This window comes from Phoenix dactylifera, chromosome 13 (assembly GCF_051530095.1).
Source record: "Phoenix dactylifera cultivar Ajwa chromosome 13, Ajwa_hap1_PhDact_Kaust_v1.1, whole genome shotgun sequence".
Taxonomy (NCBI): domain Eukaryota; kingdom Viridiplantae; phylum Streptophyta; class Magnoliopsida; order Arecales; family Arecaceae; genus Phoenix; species Phoenix dactylifera.
The window spans coordinates 650,019-670,442 of record NC_143202.1 but is presented as its reverse complement, the minus strand read 5'-3'; the positions used below and the strand labels follow the sequence as shown (position 1 = coordinate 670,442).

At 39.5% G+C, this 20,424-nt stretch overlaps 2 protein-coding genes across 4 annotated transcripts; one reads left to right on the top strand and one right to left on the bottom strand.

The window, feature by feature from the left end:
* Positions 1 to 1,360: 1,360 nt before the first annotated feature.
* Positions 1,361 to 6,109, bottom strand: LOC103712351 (glyceraldehyde-3-phosphate dehydrogenase A, chloroplastic). The gene is made up of 5 exons (XM_008798848.6): positions 5,858 to 6,109; positions 5,633 to 5,746; positions 4,203 to 4,513; positions 3,830 to 4,074; positions 1,361 to 2,041 (listed from the first exon to the last, which is right to left on the bottom strand). The coding sequence occupies exons 1-5, from the start codon at positions 6,020 to 6,022 to the stop codon at positions 1,539 to 1,541; spliced, it is 1,338 nt and encodes a 445-aa protein (XP_008797070.4). The 5' UTR covers positions 6,023 to 6,109; the 3' UTR covers positions 1,361 to 1,538.
* Positions 6,110 to 8,087: 1,978 nt separating this feature from the next.
* Positions 8,088 to 19,591, top strand: LOC103712405 (forkhead-associated domain-containing protein / FHA domain-containing protein). 3 transcript variants are annotated; one of them, XM_039116641.3, is made up of 12 exons: positions 8,088 to 9,533; positions 9,680 to 9,814; positions 9,896 to 10,040; positions 13,160 to 13,441; positions 13,805 to 14,069; positions 15,928 to 16,094; positions 16,222 to 16,332; positions 17,111 to 17,162; positions 17,248 to 17,357; positions 17,458 to 17,586; positions 18,579 to 18,668; positions 18,744 to 19,591. In XM_039116641.3, the coding sequence occupies exons 1-12, from the start codon at positions 8,395 to 8,397 to the stop codon at positions 19,221 to 19,223; spliced, it is 3,105 nt and encodes a 1,034-aa protein (XP_038972569.2). In that variant the 5' UTR covers positions 8,088 to 8,394; the 3' UTR covers positions 19,224 to 19,591. The 3 variants fall into 3 exon arrangements, with proteins under 3 accessions (XP_038972569.2, XP_038972571.2, XP_038972570.2); XM_039116643.3 differs by having other exon boundaries at positions 8,092 to 9,533; positions 18,579 to 18,606; positions 18,744 to 18,887; XM_039116642.3 differs by having other exon boundaries at positions 8,093 to 9,533; positions 15,928 to 16,085.
* Positions 19,592 to 20,424: the final 833 nt, after the last annotated feature.

The window sequence follows — 20,424 nt, the reverse complement described above, 5'->3', positions numbered from 1 at the left end:
ATAGAGCGTTGGACAATAGAAGGAAAAAGTGAAAAAAAAATATGGAGATATGGAAATTTGCTCATCTTTCTTAAGCCCCTAGGCAAGGCATATTGTCAGGTGGCTTCCATGTGGGAAAAAAATCTCGAGCTGTGGAAGAAGAAATTTTTTATAAAAATATCTTTGTTTATTTTTTCAAAGATTACCAGAAAGAATTGTTTATTTCTTGAGAAAAATAGCATAGCCGATGCACCTGCAGATATCTGCAGAATTATTTTTCTTGGAAAGGAGCTCTGTTGCAGAATTAAAATTAGAGATTTTTTTTTTTTTTGAAAGGAAGCTGCCGATCATGGCTTTTTTTTTAGTATGGAGAAAAAGCTTCGGTTATGAACGATTTATTTCAAAAAAAAATATTTTTTGTAGCATCTGCTAGTAGGATTTTTTTTTAATGGCAAAAAAAATGAATCCGACTGCGGATCTAGTTTACACTATTATAGGTCCAAATTTGGCCAGCCTAGGATAAGAAAGTAAGAAGAATGAAGTTTCTGCCGTCTCCAATATTATAAAACTTCAAACCCATGGCCCACCATAAGCAATATCAGATTAGGAAGCCAGTTACAGCAATCAAAAAGCCTCAGTTCGATTCCCGATCAGTATTTTCGTGATCGGATGGACCAATCATGCCCTGAATTATCCTCGGTTTTAAAAATTGTGGGAGACTCGACCATAAATGGGGAAGCATGGCTGTTGATATTCTTGAGCAAGGATTGCTCATAGAAGGGAATGGCGCATGAGGCCTAAGGTTCCAAGCACAATAATTCCAAGAGACTAAGATCAAACGCTTAAGAGAGCCGGACGAGAGCAGTTTTAACCCTCAACTTGATTTGAAAAAATTCTAGCAGAATAAAACCGGATTTGCAAAGTCAAATAATATCAAGATTCCATTCATCGTCGCCAAAGGCCGAAGACCCCAGATGCATCACTGCAAATACCTTGAAAAGTGGCTTGTTTCTTTCCCTTGTTTAAAGAGTTTGATTTCCACTACCTACTAACTTTGATGGTATTGGTGCTATTATAACCATCCTATAATTATTCTGTGAGGAATTGCAGCTGGAAATAGACCTAATGGAGTCGAATATTTAGAAGAAATTTAAGCAGAAAGGAACAAGAGAAGTTGTTGGCATAGTCCATGTTAGGAAGAAGATCAATTGCATTAGTCCATCTCAAGAAATTGCGTGCGCAACAGCAAAAGATATCTATAAAACATATTACTAGCATCTTAAATTTGCCAGCAAGAAACACTGAAACTTTATCTAGTAAACCATGCATGCAAGGACAGGTCCAAAAGATGCCTCGTAATGCTAATTAAATTCCATGAAGATTTCATGAAAGGCTTGGATAAATAAAATTGAGTTCTCATGATACAGTTTTATGATACTGGAAGATATATGCAATAGAAAGTCAAAAAGGTTTCAGTTCTCATTACAGTGTTCAGAAGAGCAGAAATAAAACAGAAGAATCAAAAATTACAAGGCAACATCGCTCGAGCTATCAAGATATCACTTCCAGTTGTTGGCAACAATGTCAGCCAAATCTACCACCCTCTGCGAGTAGCCCCATTCATTGTCATACCAAGCAATCACCTTAACCATGTCATCGCCCATAACCATGGTGAGCGATGAATCAACAGTGGATGAGACATCGGTGCAGCGGAAGTCCACGGAGACGAGAGGCTCATCGCACACAGAGAGAATGCCCTTCAGCTCCTTCTCTGCAGTGTCCCGGAAAGCAGCATTGACCTCTTCGGCAAAGGTCTTCTTGGAAACTTGAACGACGAGGTCGACAACGGAGACGTTAGGGGTGGGGACACGAAGGGCGATCCCATTGAGCTTGCCTTTAAGGGTGGGGAGGACCAGGGCCACAGCTTTCGCAGCGCCCGTGGATGTAGGGACGATGTTGAGGGCTGCCGCTCGCGCACGTCGAAGGTCGCGGTGGCTTGCATCGAGCAGTCTTTGGTCACCAGTGTAAGAGTGGGTGGTGGTCATGGTTCCCTTGATGATGCCTGTCAGGTTTAGCCATCAAATTTTCTCAAACAAAGAAAGGAATTGGTGGAAGATGTTGATACAGAAGGAACTCTAGTAGATGAAACAGGTCTCGAAGCGTGAATTAACACTGTCCTTAAGCGAATTTTGCCCCACTATGTTGCTGTTGGTGATCCAGCAAATTCGCTCCAGGATACATCAAAACCAAAATAGAATTCTAGCCAGCAAAACTAGGATTCCCCAGAACAACGAAAAATGAAAAGTTTATGTAGAAGAAGTTATCTTTTCTGTGAAGAATATTGGCAATTTATGACTCTGAAATAAACTCTGAAGTGACACAACCTTTGGAATGGTGCCTGTTCAAAACATAACTGCTAGTGCAGTTATTTTGTGCAAAAACGGATATAAACTGCCAATATAAATTTCATTTTACACGTGCAAAGTGCCAAGTGCCAATCTTTGATAATATAATATTGGCTTTCCTTCACAACTTCCCACCAAAAAGTTACTTTAGCATGTGTAGGATATGAATGCTTATTAAGCTATCTAAAAAACTCTACACAAGCAATGTGGGACTAAAACCCCTCTCAACATTACAAACTATTAAAGGAAGGAGACTTCCAACAGAAGATGCATTGCATGAACCCTGGACACATTTCAAGTTTTCAACCAGGGATATATGTATGTATTTATGTAAACAAGCAATCTCCAGGGCCATCTAACCACGGAATTCAGTATGTGCAAACAATGCTGCTTACGATCGAGGAGACTAAAACAAGATTTCGTTGTTTAATTTGAAACTACCAACTATAAATAATTTCCAAAGTTCCAGCATGAGAATGCAAGGTGAAATTGCAGTCATACCAAGTATAGCATAAAAATAGGTGCTTTCGATGTCATATCTTTACCAAGCACCGAACATGGGACTTGTTTCTCTTCATGGAAGTACTTCTTGAAAAGCCTCAATAAAGAATTAATTCTGACATATCAGTATTTAGATGTTCAAAGATCTAATGTATCAGAGTACTCAAGAGTTGATGCTAGTGGAGAACATTCATTGTCACTCCAACAAAGATCTATCCTGCAAGCAATTTGAGCATGACAAGTAGACTCTTTTTGAGGTACAGAGTATGACAGGCAACTGCGATTGTTAGATGCCTGATTTCTTTTGGAGGAAAGTTCCAAGGAATATGCCCTGAGATTCAGCATTTTAAACTAAATATTGGTGATTATTCCAGGCTCAGTAGCATAGCGAAGGGGTTTCTCAGCTTCTTTGGTTCAGCCAAGCAGAGGTTGCAACCATGCCTTTTTCTTTAAGAGGCTATTCTCTGATGATGGGTCCAATAATTGTAGGAAAAAAACGTAGAATGTCCCCGTAGGTTGGCCTTGAATACACGGATCCTAGAGAGGCCATCCATATCAAGAGTTTATAAAGAATTAAACTCTCATTGTATTGTTGTTGGTCTCTAAAGTTCGCACAACAGAGAAAAAAAAAAAAAAAAACCACTACAGCAACTGAATCGCAGTAAAATGTGCACAAGACTCTAGATTATTTTCAGCTGCAGCTAAGATGGCAGTTTGAGGACCTAAATTAACCTCGAAACAGCTTGATCTGGGTCATGAACCTACTTTATTTTCTAGTGTTAATTCAGGACTACATCTTGCGAGGAACAAGTACTGGCCATACAATGGCACTTATCCTCATTAATTTCAACCTTGGGATCCCTGGTGGGCTGGCTAACAACAAACGAAGAGAGAAAAGATGTGCAATTAAGAGAGAAGCACGAATGAATAGTTTTGCTGCGTACCGAACTTTTGGTCGAGCACCTTGACGAAGGGGGCGAGGCAGTTGGTGGTGCAGGAGGCGTTGCTGATGATGGGCTCGTCGGGGTTGTAGGCGTCGGCGTTGACGCCCACCACGTAGGTGGGGATGTCCCCCTTCCCAGGGGCCGTGATCAGCACCTTCTTCGCCCCGGCCTGGATGTGCTTCCCCGCCCCTTCCCTGTCCACGAACACCCCCGTCCCCTCGATCACCAGGTCGATGCCCAGCTCCCTGTCATATCATACACATACATGTCCATCCGTTACTGGTTAATGTTGCCCGTTGTTGTTGGCCGATCATCATCAGTGACACCGCCACCACCATCAAAGACTAGGTACATCATCACATATGCGACTTACTTCCATGGGAGGCTGACTGGGTTGCGGTTGGTGACGACCTTGATGACCTTGCCGTCGACGGAGATGCCGGCGTCGCCGGCGGGCTTGACGTCGGCCTCGAAGATGCCGAGGGTGGAGTCGTACTTGAGGAGGTGGGAGGCCTGCTTGATGCCGCCGGTGTCGTTGATGGCCACCACGTCGAGGGGGGAGTCCTTGCGCCCGTGCCAGCACCGCAGGAAGTTCCGCCCGATCCGCCCGAACCCGTTGATCGCTACCTTGATCTTCGCCTCCGCCGGCCCCTTCCGGTACCCACCGCCGCCCCCACCCGCCACCTACAGTCATTCACATACCACACCATTCAATGGCTCAGGGCTCTTTTCTATTTCATACATCTCCAAAATGGTTACGAAATAGCACCATAAAAGTTGTCAATCCCAAGTAGTTGGAGCAAGGCCTACTAATGGTTATATTTGCCCCGAGCATAAACCCCATGCATGATGCAATTGGCAAGACTGGTAACAATAAAACCATTTGGTTTTGGTGAAGTAAATAGTAGATGGTTAGAATAATCAAATGGGCATAGATGATGATGGAGCAAACAATAAAATATGTCTGATGAAAATAGTAGTAAGGTGATAACGATTAGTCTATAAATCAAGAAGCAAGAAAGAGATGGATTCATCAAAATAGTGATGATACGGACAAAAATATAACATTGCCATAGTCAGGTAACTTTCTAGAAAACCAGTTGCTGGAGAAAATTCATAGTGTTTAAATGAGCATGCTATTGCAGAACACGGGGCAATAACATATTAACAATTACACGATGCAAGACAAAAAATTAACAGTAATAAATTTCAAAATGATATAAGTAAATCATGTCTTTTTATGCTTCTTTGTTTTTCCCGCAAAAGTTCCATCACTGCTGATTACTTATCGATTGTGGATGAAATAGCTACAAGAAATATTTGCAGAACTATATCTGCAAATAATCGATGAAGTACCTCAGCATTTCTAATAATATTCATAGGTGAACCATGAACAAATCATGTTTGCACGTTTTTTTGATCGAAAACAAGTTAAACATTGATGTTATTTATTGACCGATTAATGGATGGAAGGCCAGTGTTCAGACCAGGTTCCCCAACAGGGTTCGTCTGGCTCAAAGCGTAAGAAGACCTCACCCAACTCAAATTGACTGGACCCACCATGACTCAATTCACGTTTCTTGAGCCAATATGAGTCCATGCATGGATGGCAAACGGTCGGACCCGGTTCCGAACCGGAACAGGTATAAATCCGGCCGATGCAGTCAGCCGGGCAAGCGAGCGGCCAGCCATGGGTGAGAGAGGGTGGGAAAAGCCCATGCAGCAAGCAAGGCTACGGGATGCAGGAAATTCGTATAAACGAGGATAAGAAAGCTTGAATAACAACAGTTCGAGGAAGCTTACTGCAGAGGTCTTAAAGGCGATGACCGAGAGGAAGTCATCGGAGGTGTTGATCTTTCTCAAGGGAAGCGATGAGCTCCTCAACCCCGAGAACTCCGAGAAACCCTTGCCGTTTGCCTGCGTCCGAAAGACCATCACACAGACAAGGAAGAACACATTAAAGAGCAGCTAGTGAGATACTAATCACTCCAACTTCGGTCGTATGCTGTAGAGCTAGAGAGAGAGGACCTGAAGAGAGGCATTGGCTACTGCGAGCGTAGCCGAAGCCATTGCCTTGGTATCGGGGCGAGGAGAGTGTGAAGCGGCAGCAGAAGAAGAGAAGAAGGGAGGCTTATATGATACAAGGATAAGAGCGGGCGAGAGAAGGTTGTGGTGAATGGAAGCAGCGGGCATTGAGAGGAGGGGATTACGCAGGGGATGAGATTGCGGATAGCCTAATCGTGGAACGTATGGCTGGCAACCCTTCTCGACGAGTGCCGTGACGTGGGCTTGGGCTTCGACCTGGGCCTTTTAAAGCTGTTTGTGGTCTTTAGACCTCGTAGCGGGGGCCACCTCCATTTCTGGCTCCGGTTTTCTTGCATGACGGCTGGGGCCGAGCGAAAGCGGTTCGGATCCTCCACGGCTCTTTTCCTTGCATTCTCTACTGCGTCTGCCCTGCGAGCGGAGACCGCACCTTAAAATTCCACCAACACTGATGTATTTTGGATCTTCTATTCATAGATCTTTCTTGGACTACGTGCCTCGGCAAGACAGACCAATCACCAACGGAAGAAGCCCCATTACAAGGCTATGAATGATTTGCTCTAGGGGAAAAGCATATGCCAACCATGATTCTATTGCTTGGATGCCCCATGAAGGCATCTGCTGTCTGAATTTTTTGAATGTACTCATGTTAAAATCGTATAATATATCCAGCTTATCACAACAAAAAAAAGACATTTGATGGCTGAAATCATCAGAGGACTTATAATGAATAGCTTTTCTTTTTTGACAAAAAGAAGGGGCTGCTCTTGGGCTCTATAGTCCCATGAGTTTATCATCTGTGCTAGTTGGCATCCATGGACGGCCTGGCTTATTTTAGCTAGGGCTAAGGTTCATATATTTGCATGGTAACTAATTGCCCGAGGTACCAATACCGTTAGTTTTAACCAGTGTGCCATGACTGTTATCTATCTCTAATGAATGATGAAAATCAGCATCATCTCTATTGAGATTTTTTTTTTTAAAGTAAAAAAAAGAATGGGGTGAAGCCCAAAATGGATAAATCAAAAAACAAAACGAAATACCATCTGCCGATAATGTTTGAGGGTACATACTTCAACTAATTGTCATTGTAATTTGTTTGGAGAACAAGAAGCAATTCCAGTGTGCTATTTTAGATTTACAGACACAGAATCAGGTGTCTTCTGAGTGAAGAGCTGTGAAGAAGCTGCTGTGTTATGTTTAGATCAAATTTAGTATCAGCAGCGATGCTCCATAGTCAACCTTGTTCAAGGATTTAAAATATTTAGCTTGATGCATTATGAATAAGGTGTCTAGGCTAATTAAAAAAAATATGACCCATTATGGTGGGTTTAGTTATTGCTATTTTATTTTATTTTTACCTTGTTGGGTTTAGTTAAAACTTGACCTAATCTAAATTTAACTAGACCACTTGTACCTGACCACTTGTGTTCGGGTTTGTGCATGGTACCTGACTAATTGTTCCCTCAAGCATAGAGATTTTGTTGCAGTGAGTGATGGCTAGTTTGTATAGGTGAAAATGAATCGAATAATATCCATCCGAATATATTTTTTTATTCGAAACTATTCAGATATGAACAGAAATTTGAGCATCCAATCAATATCCATATTTGTATCCATATCTATTAAAAAAAAATGGATATGGATATAGATAGACAATTTTCTGATTCATATCTGAATATCTGATTCCATTTATAATCCCATTTAATTTGATACAACACTAATTAAATTTTAAGAATAATAAATGACAATATGCTATTAACTTGATTTATCATCCAATCAGTAATATTTTTGAATCTGTAATCATAAAATCTAATTATTCAATTTATACCGATATTTATATCTATACTTTTGGTACCTGATTTATATCCATATTCGTTTCAAATAATTATAGATATAAATTTTTGAATCTAACTAATATTTATATCTATATTCGTATTCTTTAAATAAAATAAATATAAATATAAATATATTAGTATTCAATCTGTATTTAATTAGATTTCAGTTATACTTTACTAGCATGGTGAGCTATCAGGTACATCGATCTAACGATCTAAGTTGCGTTTGGCAAATTTGTACGACACGTCTCATAAGCCGAATTTGACGCTGGATGGTTTATGCACGTGCCGATCCTCTGGCGGCGGCTGAAAAAAATCGCCAAGCGTCGGGAACAATTCGCGAATTCTTTTATGTTCTATTTTTGTTTTTTTGAACCGAAGGAGGGAAAAAGAGTGGGAAAAAAAAAGCAGCTAAAAGCTCCTCGAAATGGCGGGAGTTAGGGTTTCTCATCTCCCCACCCCCTTCTTATTCCTCTCTTGGCGATCTTCTACTAACCTTTCCTTCGCCATTATTCTTTCTATTCTTTTTCTTCACTTCGATCTAATTCTTCTGATCGATTTCGATTTTGATTTCTCCTGTGATTCGTTTGCTCGAAACGCGCTTTCGTCGTAGGATTCTTTTCAGAAGATCTACCATATTCCGTCGTCTAGATCACTTCTGATCTTCCAATTCATATAATTTGTATGGAATTCCATTCTTCTAGCAAGCGGAGGGGAGAAGAGGAACCTCGATCCCCTCTTCCGTCCAAGAAGCAGAGGATTCCGATCCCTGAGCTGGGTTTCTTCCACCTCCGACCCCTTACCGGTGTGCCTGATCCGCCCTGCGAGCTCATCTGTCTGAGATCTGATCGGGTCTACACAGCCGGCCGGGAGAGCCGGCGCTGCGAGATCGTTCTCCGTCATCGCTGCATCAGCAGGCGCCACTGCCAGTTCTTCCTCGATGGATCTGATCGCAAGCTTCAATTGATGGATGGCTTCTTTCTTACTGACACTTCGGATCTCGACGAGATCAGGCAGAGATTCCGGTCCGCAGGTGAGGGTTTAACGTCTAGGGTTTCCTTGAATGGAGTCTTCATCAATGGCCGCAGGCTTCCAAAAGGTATTGCGGCAGAGCTGACCGTCGGCGATGAGATCTTGCTTGGTTGTCGGAATGCATCGGATGATAATTGTAGGATCAAGTATGGTTTTGTTGTAGAGAGGATCCTTTTCTCGGAGGCCACTGGGCGCTTTGATCCTAAGGATGCCCTCTTTCCCAAGGGAAACGTGGTTTGCGAGGATACCACTCTCTGCAGTTCGGGGTTTGAAGAATTGGTCCCAAGAGCGGTGTTCCTTCTGAACGAGTTGAGAAGTATCTTGGGGTGCTCAGATCCTGTGTCCTATATGAGAAGTTCTTTCAATTTGGATCATCATGGAAGGAGAGCTGCAGGGCCTGAAGCTGAAAGGGTTGTGGAGCATGGCTCGAAGGAAATCCGTCCTCTGGATACAGAGAAACACTCCAAGTTGGGCGCCACTTGGAGAAATGCTGCCATTCAAGTGATTTCTTCCGACGAATCTGATCGAAATGTTGTTGGGAACTATGAGCACGGGGAGTGCTCCATGAACACAGTTGGACAAAGTGAACATAGCCACAGGCAATCACATCTGAAGAAAGATCTAGGGATTGGTTGTTATTCAGATGGTAAAACGTTCTTTCTGAATCGCCTTGAATTTATGGGTCCTGGTACATCAGATCAACACGCTGGAGTCACTTTGCCTGAGCTCTTTCATCCCATCGGAAGCCTTATCCGAGTATTTATTGCAACATTTACTTGTGATGTATCTTGGTATGTGAATCTCTCTACCATAATGTTTCAGTACAAATTTCCATGTTTATTACCACTACGTAATAAGTGTGTCGATTAGTACTTCCTTTTTTTAATAAAAAAAGATTAGAACTCCCGATGTTATGTAACATAGAAACCATTTGCAGGTTTTTGTCATGTTGTCAAGTGCCCTATCATCTACCTATAACAATTGCATGTCACAGTGGTGAGAGATGTTGGAGTTCTAGCCACGATAGCAGAACATCATTGCCATATGTAAATTATCCAAACTTATTGCTCATGTACGTCTTTTAATCTACATTTCTTCTTTTATTGAGTTCAGTTTGTTTTGGCCATAAGCTTCAATTTTTTTTGTGTTGTAGTTATCCCCCATTTTGTGATGTAATAGCCTTTGGGAAAGATTGCAAAAAGCAAGGCATTGCATGTCATCACCCAAAATTGATTGTCTTGCAAAGGGAGCATAATATTCGTGTTGTCATAACTTCGGCAAATCTGGTTCCTAAACAGGTAATTACTTCATTTCAATCAACTATGAATTCACCGTCATTTGAAATTTACTCATGTTATCTGAGATTCCTGTAATCAAGGCATTAGCAGGTTATGTGCATGACTAAAATAATGTGGTCTCTGTCTGCACAGGTTAGAAATCTGCCTGACTGTTTGCTCAGCTGGTTGGTACCCTCCTCTCTTAAGAGAGCTCCCTGGTTCAATCTAGGGTGATGGCATATAAACCACCATATCAATAGTAATAATCAAGGGCATTAGTACTTGCAGTATTATCATTGTCATCATTAGCAATAGTAATAAATTATCATTACTAATAATTTGAAGCATGCTTGCCAATCCCGTTGTTGCTGTTCTTGTAGATAATATCTATATTTCCTCATCACTGGCTATGCATATGTGATTGTAATCCTGTTGTAAAGTTCTTTCCAATCCTTGCCTTCTAATTTCTTCAAAAGTGTTTGATTGTCATGGCATTGGCTGTCTGAGCTCCTATTTTTACTTGTTGTTTGTCCTTATATTATTATTATTATTATTTTGAGATATAGTTAGAACCAGGTCTAACCTTTTTCATGAAGATAATGAAAATCTTTACTTGTTACTATTATTATTACAAATTACATCTAAACATAAGCAACTAACTAGTGGACCTCTTACACAAGGCAAATTCGGTGGAGTCATGATATTTCCAAATATGTAGCATAATGACCATCTGACTTTCCTATGGACTTTGCCTCATATTTATTATCCTTCAAATTGTATCATTGACACCCTCTTTAATGGGGTTGCTTGTAATTGTGAAAACCTCCTCTATCTCCTTTCTATTAGTTGCCATTTCTAGATTTCTCTAATTTCTTAAATCTAATTGCATCCCCTAGTCATGTTAAGCATACTAAACCATGCCGAACCGGACTAGTTGGAACTAGCATGGTTTAGCTACTTATTTTGGTTTGCCTCAGTATAGCACTCGTTCGAACGTTTTGTTGCTTCGTTCGGCTTTTTCAGCACTTCAGCACATCCCTTGAAACCCCCCATTTAAGCCCTAGGAAGCCTTGGAAGGTCCTCCCTCTCCCTCTCTCTCCCTCCCCTCCCCCCGTCTCTCTCTCTCTCTCTCTCTCTCTCTCTCGTGTCTTCACTCCATTCCATTGCTTCACCTCCATTGCCAAACTTGGGTGAGCTAGGATTTCTTCCGATCGAATGAACAGCAAGTGACGGATAACCAGCCAGCACCGGTGGCCGATGCCATCGACCTCTTTGGTCTCTCATCACGATGGTGGAGCAGTCCAAAGTGGAAATCGGAAGAACTCCCTAAAGAGGTTCTCTCTTCCTATCTCTCTCTCTCTCCCTCCCTTCCTTTCTCCTTTTCTCTCTTTCACTCTCTCCCTCTTCCTCTCCTGTTTCGAAACAAGGAAGAGTGGACTCTTTCGAATATTTTTTTTTTTAAATTTTTGAATTTTTAATGGAAGTTGCCTTATCCTTTGCCGACTTTAGTTCAAAATCTAAAAATTAAAAAAATAAAGTAGTTAAAACACCCCCAGCATGGTATGGTACAGAGTACAGACTTGTATTGTACCATGCTGGTCACCAATGAGCATGGTTCTTAGTACCGGTTTGGGGAACCTTGATACCAAATATAAAAGATAAATCCACATTGCTTTTTTTTTTCCCACGTACGTAACATCATCTATTACTTTCATCCACATATTTTGTGATCAGATAATAGTTTTGGTGAATGTAAATGTTCTAGTGTAAATAGACTCACTTGTAAATCACACTTATGCAGTGGCATTTCTAACTCACAAAATCAGATAAACCAAATAAAATAAAAATTACTGATATGGAAAAAAATTACCGATATTGAAGCCCACTCTGTTGGCATTTAATATTTCTTGTGTGTGAGGAGATTTTTGTCTTGTGCATGGACAAGGTGACATTCTGTCTGTAGATAATATGCCTCCAATGGGGAAATTTGTCCATGAATAAAAAAGTAGTTCATGCATAGACAAGATAATATGCTACCTACGGATGATACTAGTAGTATGCCTCTAGATATTATAATTATAGACGTAGTGGGTGCTGCAGAACTTTTTTGAACCTATTAATTCACTACTACTTGTTGATTTTGAACCGTATGTTGGACTTTCAATTCCCCGCTTTTTTTCCTTTTTTCTTTTCTGGTAGACCTTTTTTCCCTCCTTTTTGGTGTACGCTCAATTCCCTCGTTTTCTTTTTTCTTTTTCTCCCAAGAGATACTTTTATCAGGTTTATGCCATTTTCATTCTTTAATCTACATGGGTTATTCAATCTTGCAATCCCATGGCTAGAAAAGTAATCTCTCTATGGCATGACATGATGTGAAGAGATACTAATTACATCAGAAAATATTTGATAGTCTTATATTGGTGCTAGTTTTCGAATGCTTTAAATTTTTCAACATCATTAGAGCTAAATAGGTAGGAAACTAGATAACTTGATCTCAATATCAAGACTTCTTTGACTGTCTGGGGTTGGATTTATAAATCCTGTTCTAAAATTGATTTTAGGGGTTACCTCTGGTGTTATCACAAATCTTTTCAAATCTTTTCAAACAGTTTCCATCCATCTTAGCTGGGTCATGCCCTACTTGACATTTGAGGACGAATTGAACACCTATGCCTTAATGCTGAAGGGTCAGGAAGTCAGAAATTTGAGATGCTGCCCATGCATTATTATATTGTGCTATATCAAAAAGATCATGAATTAGGTTCATTATATTTTTCATTGGTAGCACAGGGAGGCCAGCAAAAGTCATTAGTTGAGTTGGAAAAAAAACTACCTTTTCCTAACCATTTTTTTTCGGGGCATTATCTTGTAAAATCCTATGGGAGATCCAAGCATCTGAACTTTTGGAGCTCATGTACTTTGAACATGACGTGAATAGTGATAGAGTCTTTGATATGATCTTTGTTTTCCTCTTGATTTCATCTAAGTGCAAATCATGATTCTGTAATCACATTGTGCTGCCTTCTAGCAAACTCTTACTCACATCTGATTTATCATACTATGATATGATTTTTTTTAATTGTTTTACCAAGCATTGCCTGCGCTTTTATTTCTTATTTGAAGGTAGCTTATTTTGACAGTGGAACCACATAACCAATACAGTTTGGTGGCAAGATTTTCCTTGTAGAACTGCTCCAGATTATTCAGCTCTACTTGGTACAATTGAAGATTCAAAGTCTGACTTTGCTGCTCAACTTGCTGGGTTTATAGCATCTCTTATCACTGATGTACCCAGCCAAGCACACTGGATTAAAGAATTGACTAAGTATGACTTTGGAGGGGCTGTTGGTCATTTGGTTGCTTCGGTACCTGGAATACATGTGCAGAGCTCTTGTTACCTTGATGCTGATTATTGTCTCTCTGTAAGTTGCTGTAGTACATCTTGGTAGTATGGTAATGACCAAATGAAATCACTTTGGTAGGTATCCTACGAATTGCAGGGTATACCATTCTATTTATATTTTCCTCAGCTTTTATTGTATTTTCGTGTGAATCATTTTAGATCTCATAAAATTATTTTATACATATTATGTTGGATAATGCTTATATATTTTAATTTATTCATTAGTCTCAAGAATTCCATCAGAATACAACATTTCAAGCCAAGATTTCTACTTCTTTTCTATTTTTGGATTTTTGAGCTCTATGCTTTAAATTGCTTTTTGATTGATTGTAGAAGTGTTAATTTTACTTTCTCCAACCAGTGATATTATCATCTAATGCAGGCTCAACCGACTGTGCATTCAAAGTTTGTTGCTGGAAAATTTTTTGGTTTTGTTCATGCATCTGTAGTCGGTTTAAGACATCGTTTTCATGCTGCAACTGACTCTAATTGTGCTCAAGTGAAAATGCTGGCTTCACTTCTTGGAAAATGTCCGGAGAACTCAAGTGGAACCATAGAAGTTATGTTGAAACGAAATATGAATATACCTGCAGATGCTAATGCTGTGAGCGTTCTTGTTGCAGATTTGGATGAATTTTCTGAGGGAGGTATGCATAATTCAAATGCTACGTCTTTAATTTGGTTGAGCCAATCAGTAAATCATGCATAGCTACCAATTTTAATATGTTCTCCTGGTAAGTCTGTCAGATTTAATTGGCATCATATCATGGGTTGCTGTCTTGCAAGCTATTCACACGCACCTACGGACGATTCTCATGCTTCCAGTACACAGCTTTGATCAGCTGTACTTTGTCAAATGTTATACATATGATAAAAGTAAGGACAGAGAATCGAGATTTCACCAGGTTGCAGAAATATCCATAAACTCTGGTAGGAGTTGTGGACTTGTCTCTTTCTTCCCTTATTCATGAACAAAGAACTTGTTTTGTTTCCTAGTTATCTGGAGAATCTTGGAGGTTTGCTTCCTAGGTGTATATGCTTGAACTGCCTACTGGATAAGGTAGTTTTTCTTTCTCACTGACTTGCCTTCCATTTTTATTCAGGGCCCTCTTTTGCCTCAAGTTGCCTTGGCAAAAAGTTGACCCTAATTCGAAAGCACTTCTTTTTAGGGTTTATAAAATTTCTCAGACCTTAATGGGTCCTATTGAGATCCGTAAAGTCAATCGGCAGATGGGATTAAGGATGGTTAGTTATCATACTTTTTCCATCATTTATATCCTATAGACAGAGCAGCATAAACAGTAATATTCCATTAAAACCATCGTCATTCAAGAATTGGACATTGTTGTTGGATTATGTGATAAAGCATTAATGTGAACTGACTATTAATAATATAGATGCTGCAGCAGGTAGCTATAGCTAAGGTTCTTCAGTTGAGGAGAGATAGCAATTTAAACATATGGAACACAGCAATTTATGTGATCTGGCTATATGGTCTAATGGAGAAAGCTTTACTATATGGTGGTATGGTGGAAAGCAAAAAGCTGGTGGAAAATCTCCATATGAAGTTGCTCAGGAATCCCAGCCTGAATCACTCAGAATGCTAATACAAGAAGATGATACCTTCGAAACCCTAAAAGGTCATAATATACTTGTAAAGGCACCTTCAAACCTTAAGGCTTCAGGCCACTCCGTGGGCCTCAGCCCCTGCGCAGAAGAACCTCCCAGGCCCTTTTCCTTGCCTTCCTCTAAATATGGGACACAGTTGCAACAATAAATACAAGGCTTATGTTAGGGTCCAACCTTGAGCAGTTATCTTTGTATTCTTGTCATTGATGCATGATAGATGATACGTAGGCACCATTGAATATGTGTTTGTAAATGATATGACAGGTAAGACAAGATTATGGTTGAACCTAAATAAGAATTATTAGGATAACTCTGATAAATAGGATCCAAGAATCAGTATAAGTTAAAGGGACTGGAATATAATTATAGTGGGGAAAATGAAAGGGAGGCTTTATTTTCTATTTATTATCTGTTGATGGTTTGTCTTTTTTCCCTTTTCCCCTCCCCAAGAGAAGCAAATATAACTCTGACCCCACTCTTCCTGATTTATAAATCTACTTACAATGTTCTTTGTGATGAGAATATGAGTATAATATGGTATTCAGATCCCTATTGCCATAATTGACATGCATATGGTAGCATGCAAATGGCATGGACCTTTGAATTTGCTTTCAGAATCCTTGGCTGTTGAGGATTCTTAAACATTTAAAAGAATCCAAGCTTCAATATCTCCAACACTAGCACAAATTGGCATAAGGAGTCTGGTAATTGGTTTGAAATACTTTTCATGTTCTTGGACTGCATTGATTCTCTTGTGCTAGGAATGTTAAACATAAATCACAAAAAACTTTATAACTTTAATTGTTCGAACTGTAAATTGATTTTGGTGCGGCCTTTATCTCTGTAGTTCACACTGTTTCTGTTATCTTGAACCAGAAGCTATACAACTTGGTTTTTTGCCTAGGGATGCTGCAAAGTGGGTATCACCTCTCAGTGATGCTGGGTTCTTTAATTTTTCTGCCTATATCTATCCTAAGGAAGCCCTTGCAGCTGCGTTCGAGGGAGGCAACATGAAAGTGCAGCTCATACTTCGTGTATCACAGGCATATCAAACACTGAAATTGCACTTTAAGAATTCTTTTGAAGAAACAATTATGCTGATCATCTGTAATTTCTTCTGATGGAAGTTTTAGATCATGTAGATGTGACAGAGGTTGCTATGCAATGCAGGGGCCAAAATTTTCTGAAATATCAAGGTTGATCCAGCCTCACCATGTTGCTTCATTATGCTCACTACTTTCATCCATACAGAGGTGCCTTGGCCTTTGGCGTTTGCAAGAGGTGGTACCATTATGGCCCTTGACAGTGTTCATTTAGAGTTTTAGGGCTCAACTGAATTTTAACTTATTTTAAATTTGAAAATGTATTCTTAGATGAAAATCCAACAGATCAGAGCGCGTGTAGTACATGATAGGAATTAATCGAGCATTTCCAACTTCTTCATAATACTAGGTTTTGTTACCCTTCAAGCTCAGTTTTGCGTTAAAATTCATGTTTTCGTGAAAAAACTATTCCTGAAAGAAACTGGATATGGTGCTGTGAAAAATATTTATATGAAGGGAATTTATAGGAAATATCCTATAAATGTCATATTTATAGGAGTTTCCGGAGTGGTTACCAGCAAAATATTGAAACTTTTAGGTAACACCTGTGTATTAAATGAATGCCAAGCTGAAGTTGGGAATTTGCAACCCACAGGGCTTTTACAAGCCCAATTTAAAGTTGTTGCATCATGAAGGGCAAACATGCAAATCATTAGCTCATCTAGGCAAGTTTTTATTTCATGAAATTAATTGCAATATGATTATTGATTTTATTGATACACCAAAAAATTTCCTTGTTATGATCTAGTGGGTCCCTAAACTTTAGCATTCTGACCTTATTTATTTTGAAGATCTTTAGTAGTGTACGAGGCATATAAGTCTCTTTTGCCCCTCCCATTTCTGTCCCTGCCAAATCTCATCAGGCAATCAAGTTCCTTAATGATAAACTCCTTTTTCTACATGAGTTGTGAGAAAGCAATTGGTTGACATCATATGTTTGTTTTTCTTCAAAACAGGTGTTGTCTCGTTACAAATGGCTTGATTCATTAGAGACAGATTTTATATATGGTGAGAATAAAGCTATCCAGTTCTTGTTTGGTCAAGCATAATATTGATAAATGGTCTTACTGTTTTTCTTCTTCCATCTGTAAAGGTTCCTCCTCAATAGGAACTTCAGTCAATTCGCAATTTTTAGCTGCCTTTTCAGCAGCTGCTGGGAAAAGGTCATATCAGTATCCTGAATCTGAAGAGTCTGATCCAGAGGTAGTTTGTTCTCTATAGTTAATCTCAGCCTGCTTCTATGTTATTGGGCTTTCATCTACTCTTGTTCTTGAGTTCATTGTTTCTTTCCATTTTTTCTAAGTGGGGTTGCTGGACTGCTGTTCATGAGTCAAGAAATCCATCAATGAGGATCTTATTTCCTACCATTGAAAGAGTGAAAAATGGAGGTTGTGGTATTCAGCCTTTCAGATGCTTGCTTTCCCTGTCGGAGGTATTTTTCTATATAAAAAAGAATAAATTCTATATAGCTTTACTTGTGACCTAAAAATGAGTGCTTAATTTCCAGATATGTAAATCATTAAGTTTATTTGGATATTTTCTTACTTCAAATATATTTGGATTTTATGGCTTCTGAGTCTGAACTTGGAGGTTGTTGTGTTATGACTTTTTCTCTGTGTGCTCACCTAATGAGACAGTCATCTTTTGAGGGACTGATTACTGCTTTGATCTACTGGGCATATTATTTTGTGTGATGAATGGATGCCACTGATGACATTTCCATTAAGAATCTGAATTTCTGCCCTTGGTTTTAGGTGCTTTGAGAAATTTGTTTTCTTATGAGTGTTGCCTGTAAAGTTCTTATGTATTTGGATTTTGAGGGACTGATTTTCTTATGAGACAGTCATCTTTTGAGGGACTGATTACTGCTTTGATCTACTGGGCATATTATTTTGTGTGATGAATGGATGCCACTGATGATATTTCCATTAAGAATCTGAATTTCTGCCCTTGGTTTTAGGTGCTTTGACAAATTTGTTTTCTTATGAGTGTTGCCTGTAAAGTTCTTATGTATTTGGATTTTATCAGTTACTCTATAGTACTCCTATTCTGCAATTTCTTGGTTCTTTCCTTCTCTGTGTGTGTGTGTGTGTTTTTTTTTCTTTTTAAAAGGATTGATATTCGGTTATTTTAGATATCTGTGAGGCATTCTGCTTTCTGACACTTGGTCAATGACATGAGATAACCATCTATTTTAAATGAAACTCTGGCTCCTTTGTTTCTAGGTGTATTGCTGTTTATCATCTTGCCATTAAAAAATTGTGACTTACCAGTTCGCAATATTGTTCATATATATGTATATAGATATGCATCTGCAGCTACTTTTCTTGATGATCAACAATTCTTGTGGTAGAATTATTTTCTTAGGAGTATATTTGTTTGTTCAACTTGAGCTCACCCTACCCATGTGTTACTCCTTGGCAGAAAACATGGCAAAGATTGAGAACTGCAGGTATATTTCATGATGCAATTCCTCATCCATGTAATAGAGTAGGATATCCAATGCATGTTAAGGTACCATCTTTTCCAGATGATCATTTAGACTTATCATGTTATCAAGATTAATAGTTCTAAGTGTTGTATAAACAGGTTGCTCATAGGCGCTTTGTGTCCAAAGCAACCATGTCCTCATTTGGCTGGACATATTGTGGATCTCACAATTTCAGCCCAGCTGCTTGGGGACACACTGCTGTGTCTGCTGCTTCAAGTCTAAGATTGCAAATTTGCAACTACGAACTTGGTATTTTATTAATTGTCCCCCCATCGGATACATCAGAGGGGACTGATGGAAAGAGTTTTAATCTAGATGATATTGCTCTGCCATTCGTCATGCCTGCACCAAAATACCAAGATAGTGATAGGCCAGCAACTGCACAGGCTATGCGGGAGGCTGTTGCTGTTCTCCAGAGAGACAAGTCATTGGCGGCAGTAGCTATGGAAGAGGTGAATGAGGATATCCCAGATGAAGAAGAGGAAGTGGTTGAGGCATCTGATTATTTCACTGAAGAGAAAGAGGAGGAGAAAATCTATGCAGAGATGCTTTGGAGCCAGGTGGACTCTGAAAGCTGATCCAAATTGAAATCAAACTGTTCTCTATATTTGGAGTTGCAGCTGCACGGTAAACGCAACTTCAGGTAACCAGTAAATGCATGGTTTCAGAGTGAGGCTGCTTCTAAAAGATCTCTGTGCCGTATGTCATGCTAAAATGCTTATTAGGAAAATGCTTCAGGACTGAAACATGTCCACGTGTTTTTGTCAAGTTGATTGTGTCAAAGTTTGTTCCTATTTTTTAGGAATTAATTATTTTGTTATTTATTCTATGTAATCGTGGAGCAAGTTTCGGATCATGTTGTTAGTGGGTTGTTATATTTCAAACTTTAAATATTGTAATGTTTTTAATTATTAAATGAGAGAAGCACTCTGTTCTTTAAAAAAAAGAACCAACAATTGGTATCAGAGCACTCTTCTTAAGGGATCTGTGAGTGAGTGTGTGAGGTTGCTGTGTCATGGACGTAGAAGCAAGTTCCAGTTTCTCTTCAATTTCTCTACCGGTGTTTGATGGAGACAACTACCAGGTTTGGACAGTTCGTATGGAGGCGTATATGGAAGCTTTGGATATTTGGGAAGCAGTGGAAGAGGATTATGAAATTCCTACTCTCCCAAACAATCCCACCATGGCGCAGATCAAATCACACAAGGAGAAGAAGACAAAGAAATCCAAGGCAAAGGCCTGCTTGTTCGCTGCAGTCTCATCTACTATCTTCACTCGGATTATGGCTCTGAAGTCAGCATATGAGATATGGAATTATCTCAAGTCAGAGTATGAGGGAGATGAAAGAATCAAAGGAATGCGTGTGCTAAACTTGATTCGAGAATTCGAGCTGCAGAAGATGAAGGAAACAGAATCAATTAAAGAGTATTCTGATAAGTTACTGGACATTGCAAACCGAATCATATTACTTGGTTCTGCGTTTAAGGACTCAAGAATTGTTGAAAAAATTCTTGTAACAGTGCCTGAAAAATTTGAGGCATCTATTTCAGCCTTGGAAAATACCAAGGATCTGGCTCAAATCACTCTTGCAGAGATTCTCAATGCTTTGCAAGCACAGGAGCAAAGAAGAGCCATGAGACAAGAAGGTGTTGTTGAAGGAGCCTTGCCAGCCAAGCATCATGAGAATGCGAGGAACAACAACAAGAAGAAGTTTTTCAAGAAGAATCAAAATCTTACTGGAGAACCTTCAGCCAACAACAAAGCAGGAGTCAAGAAGGG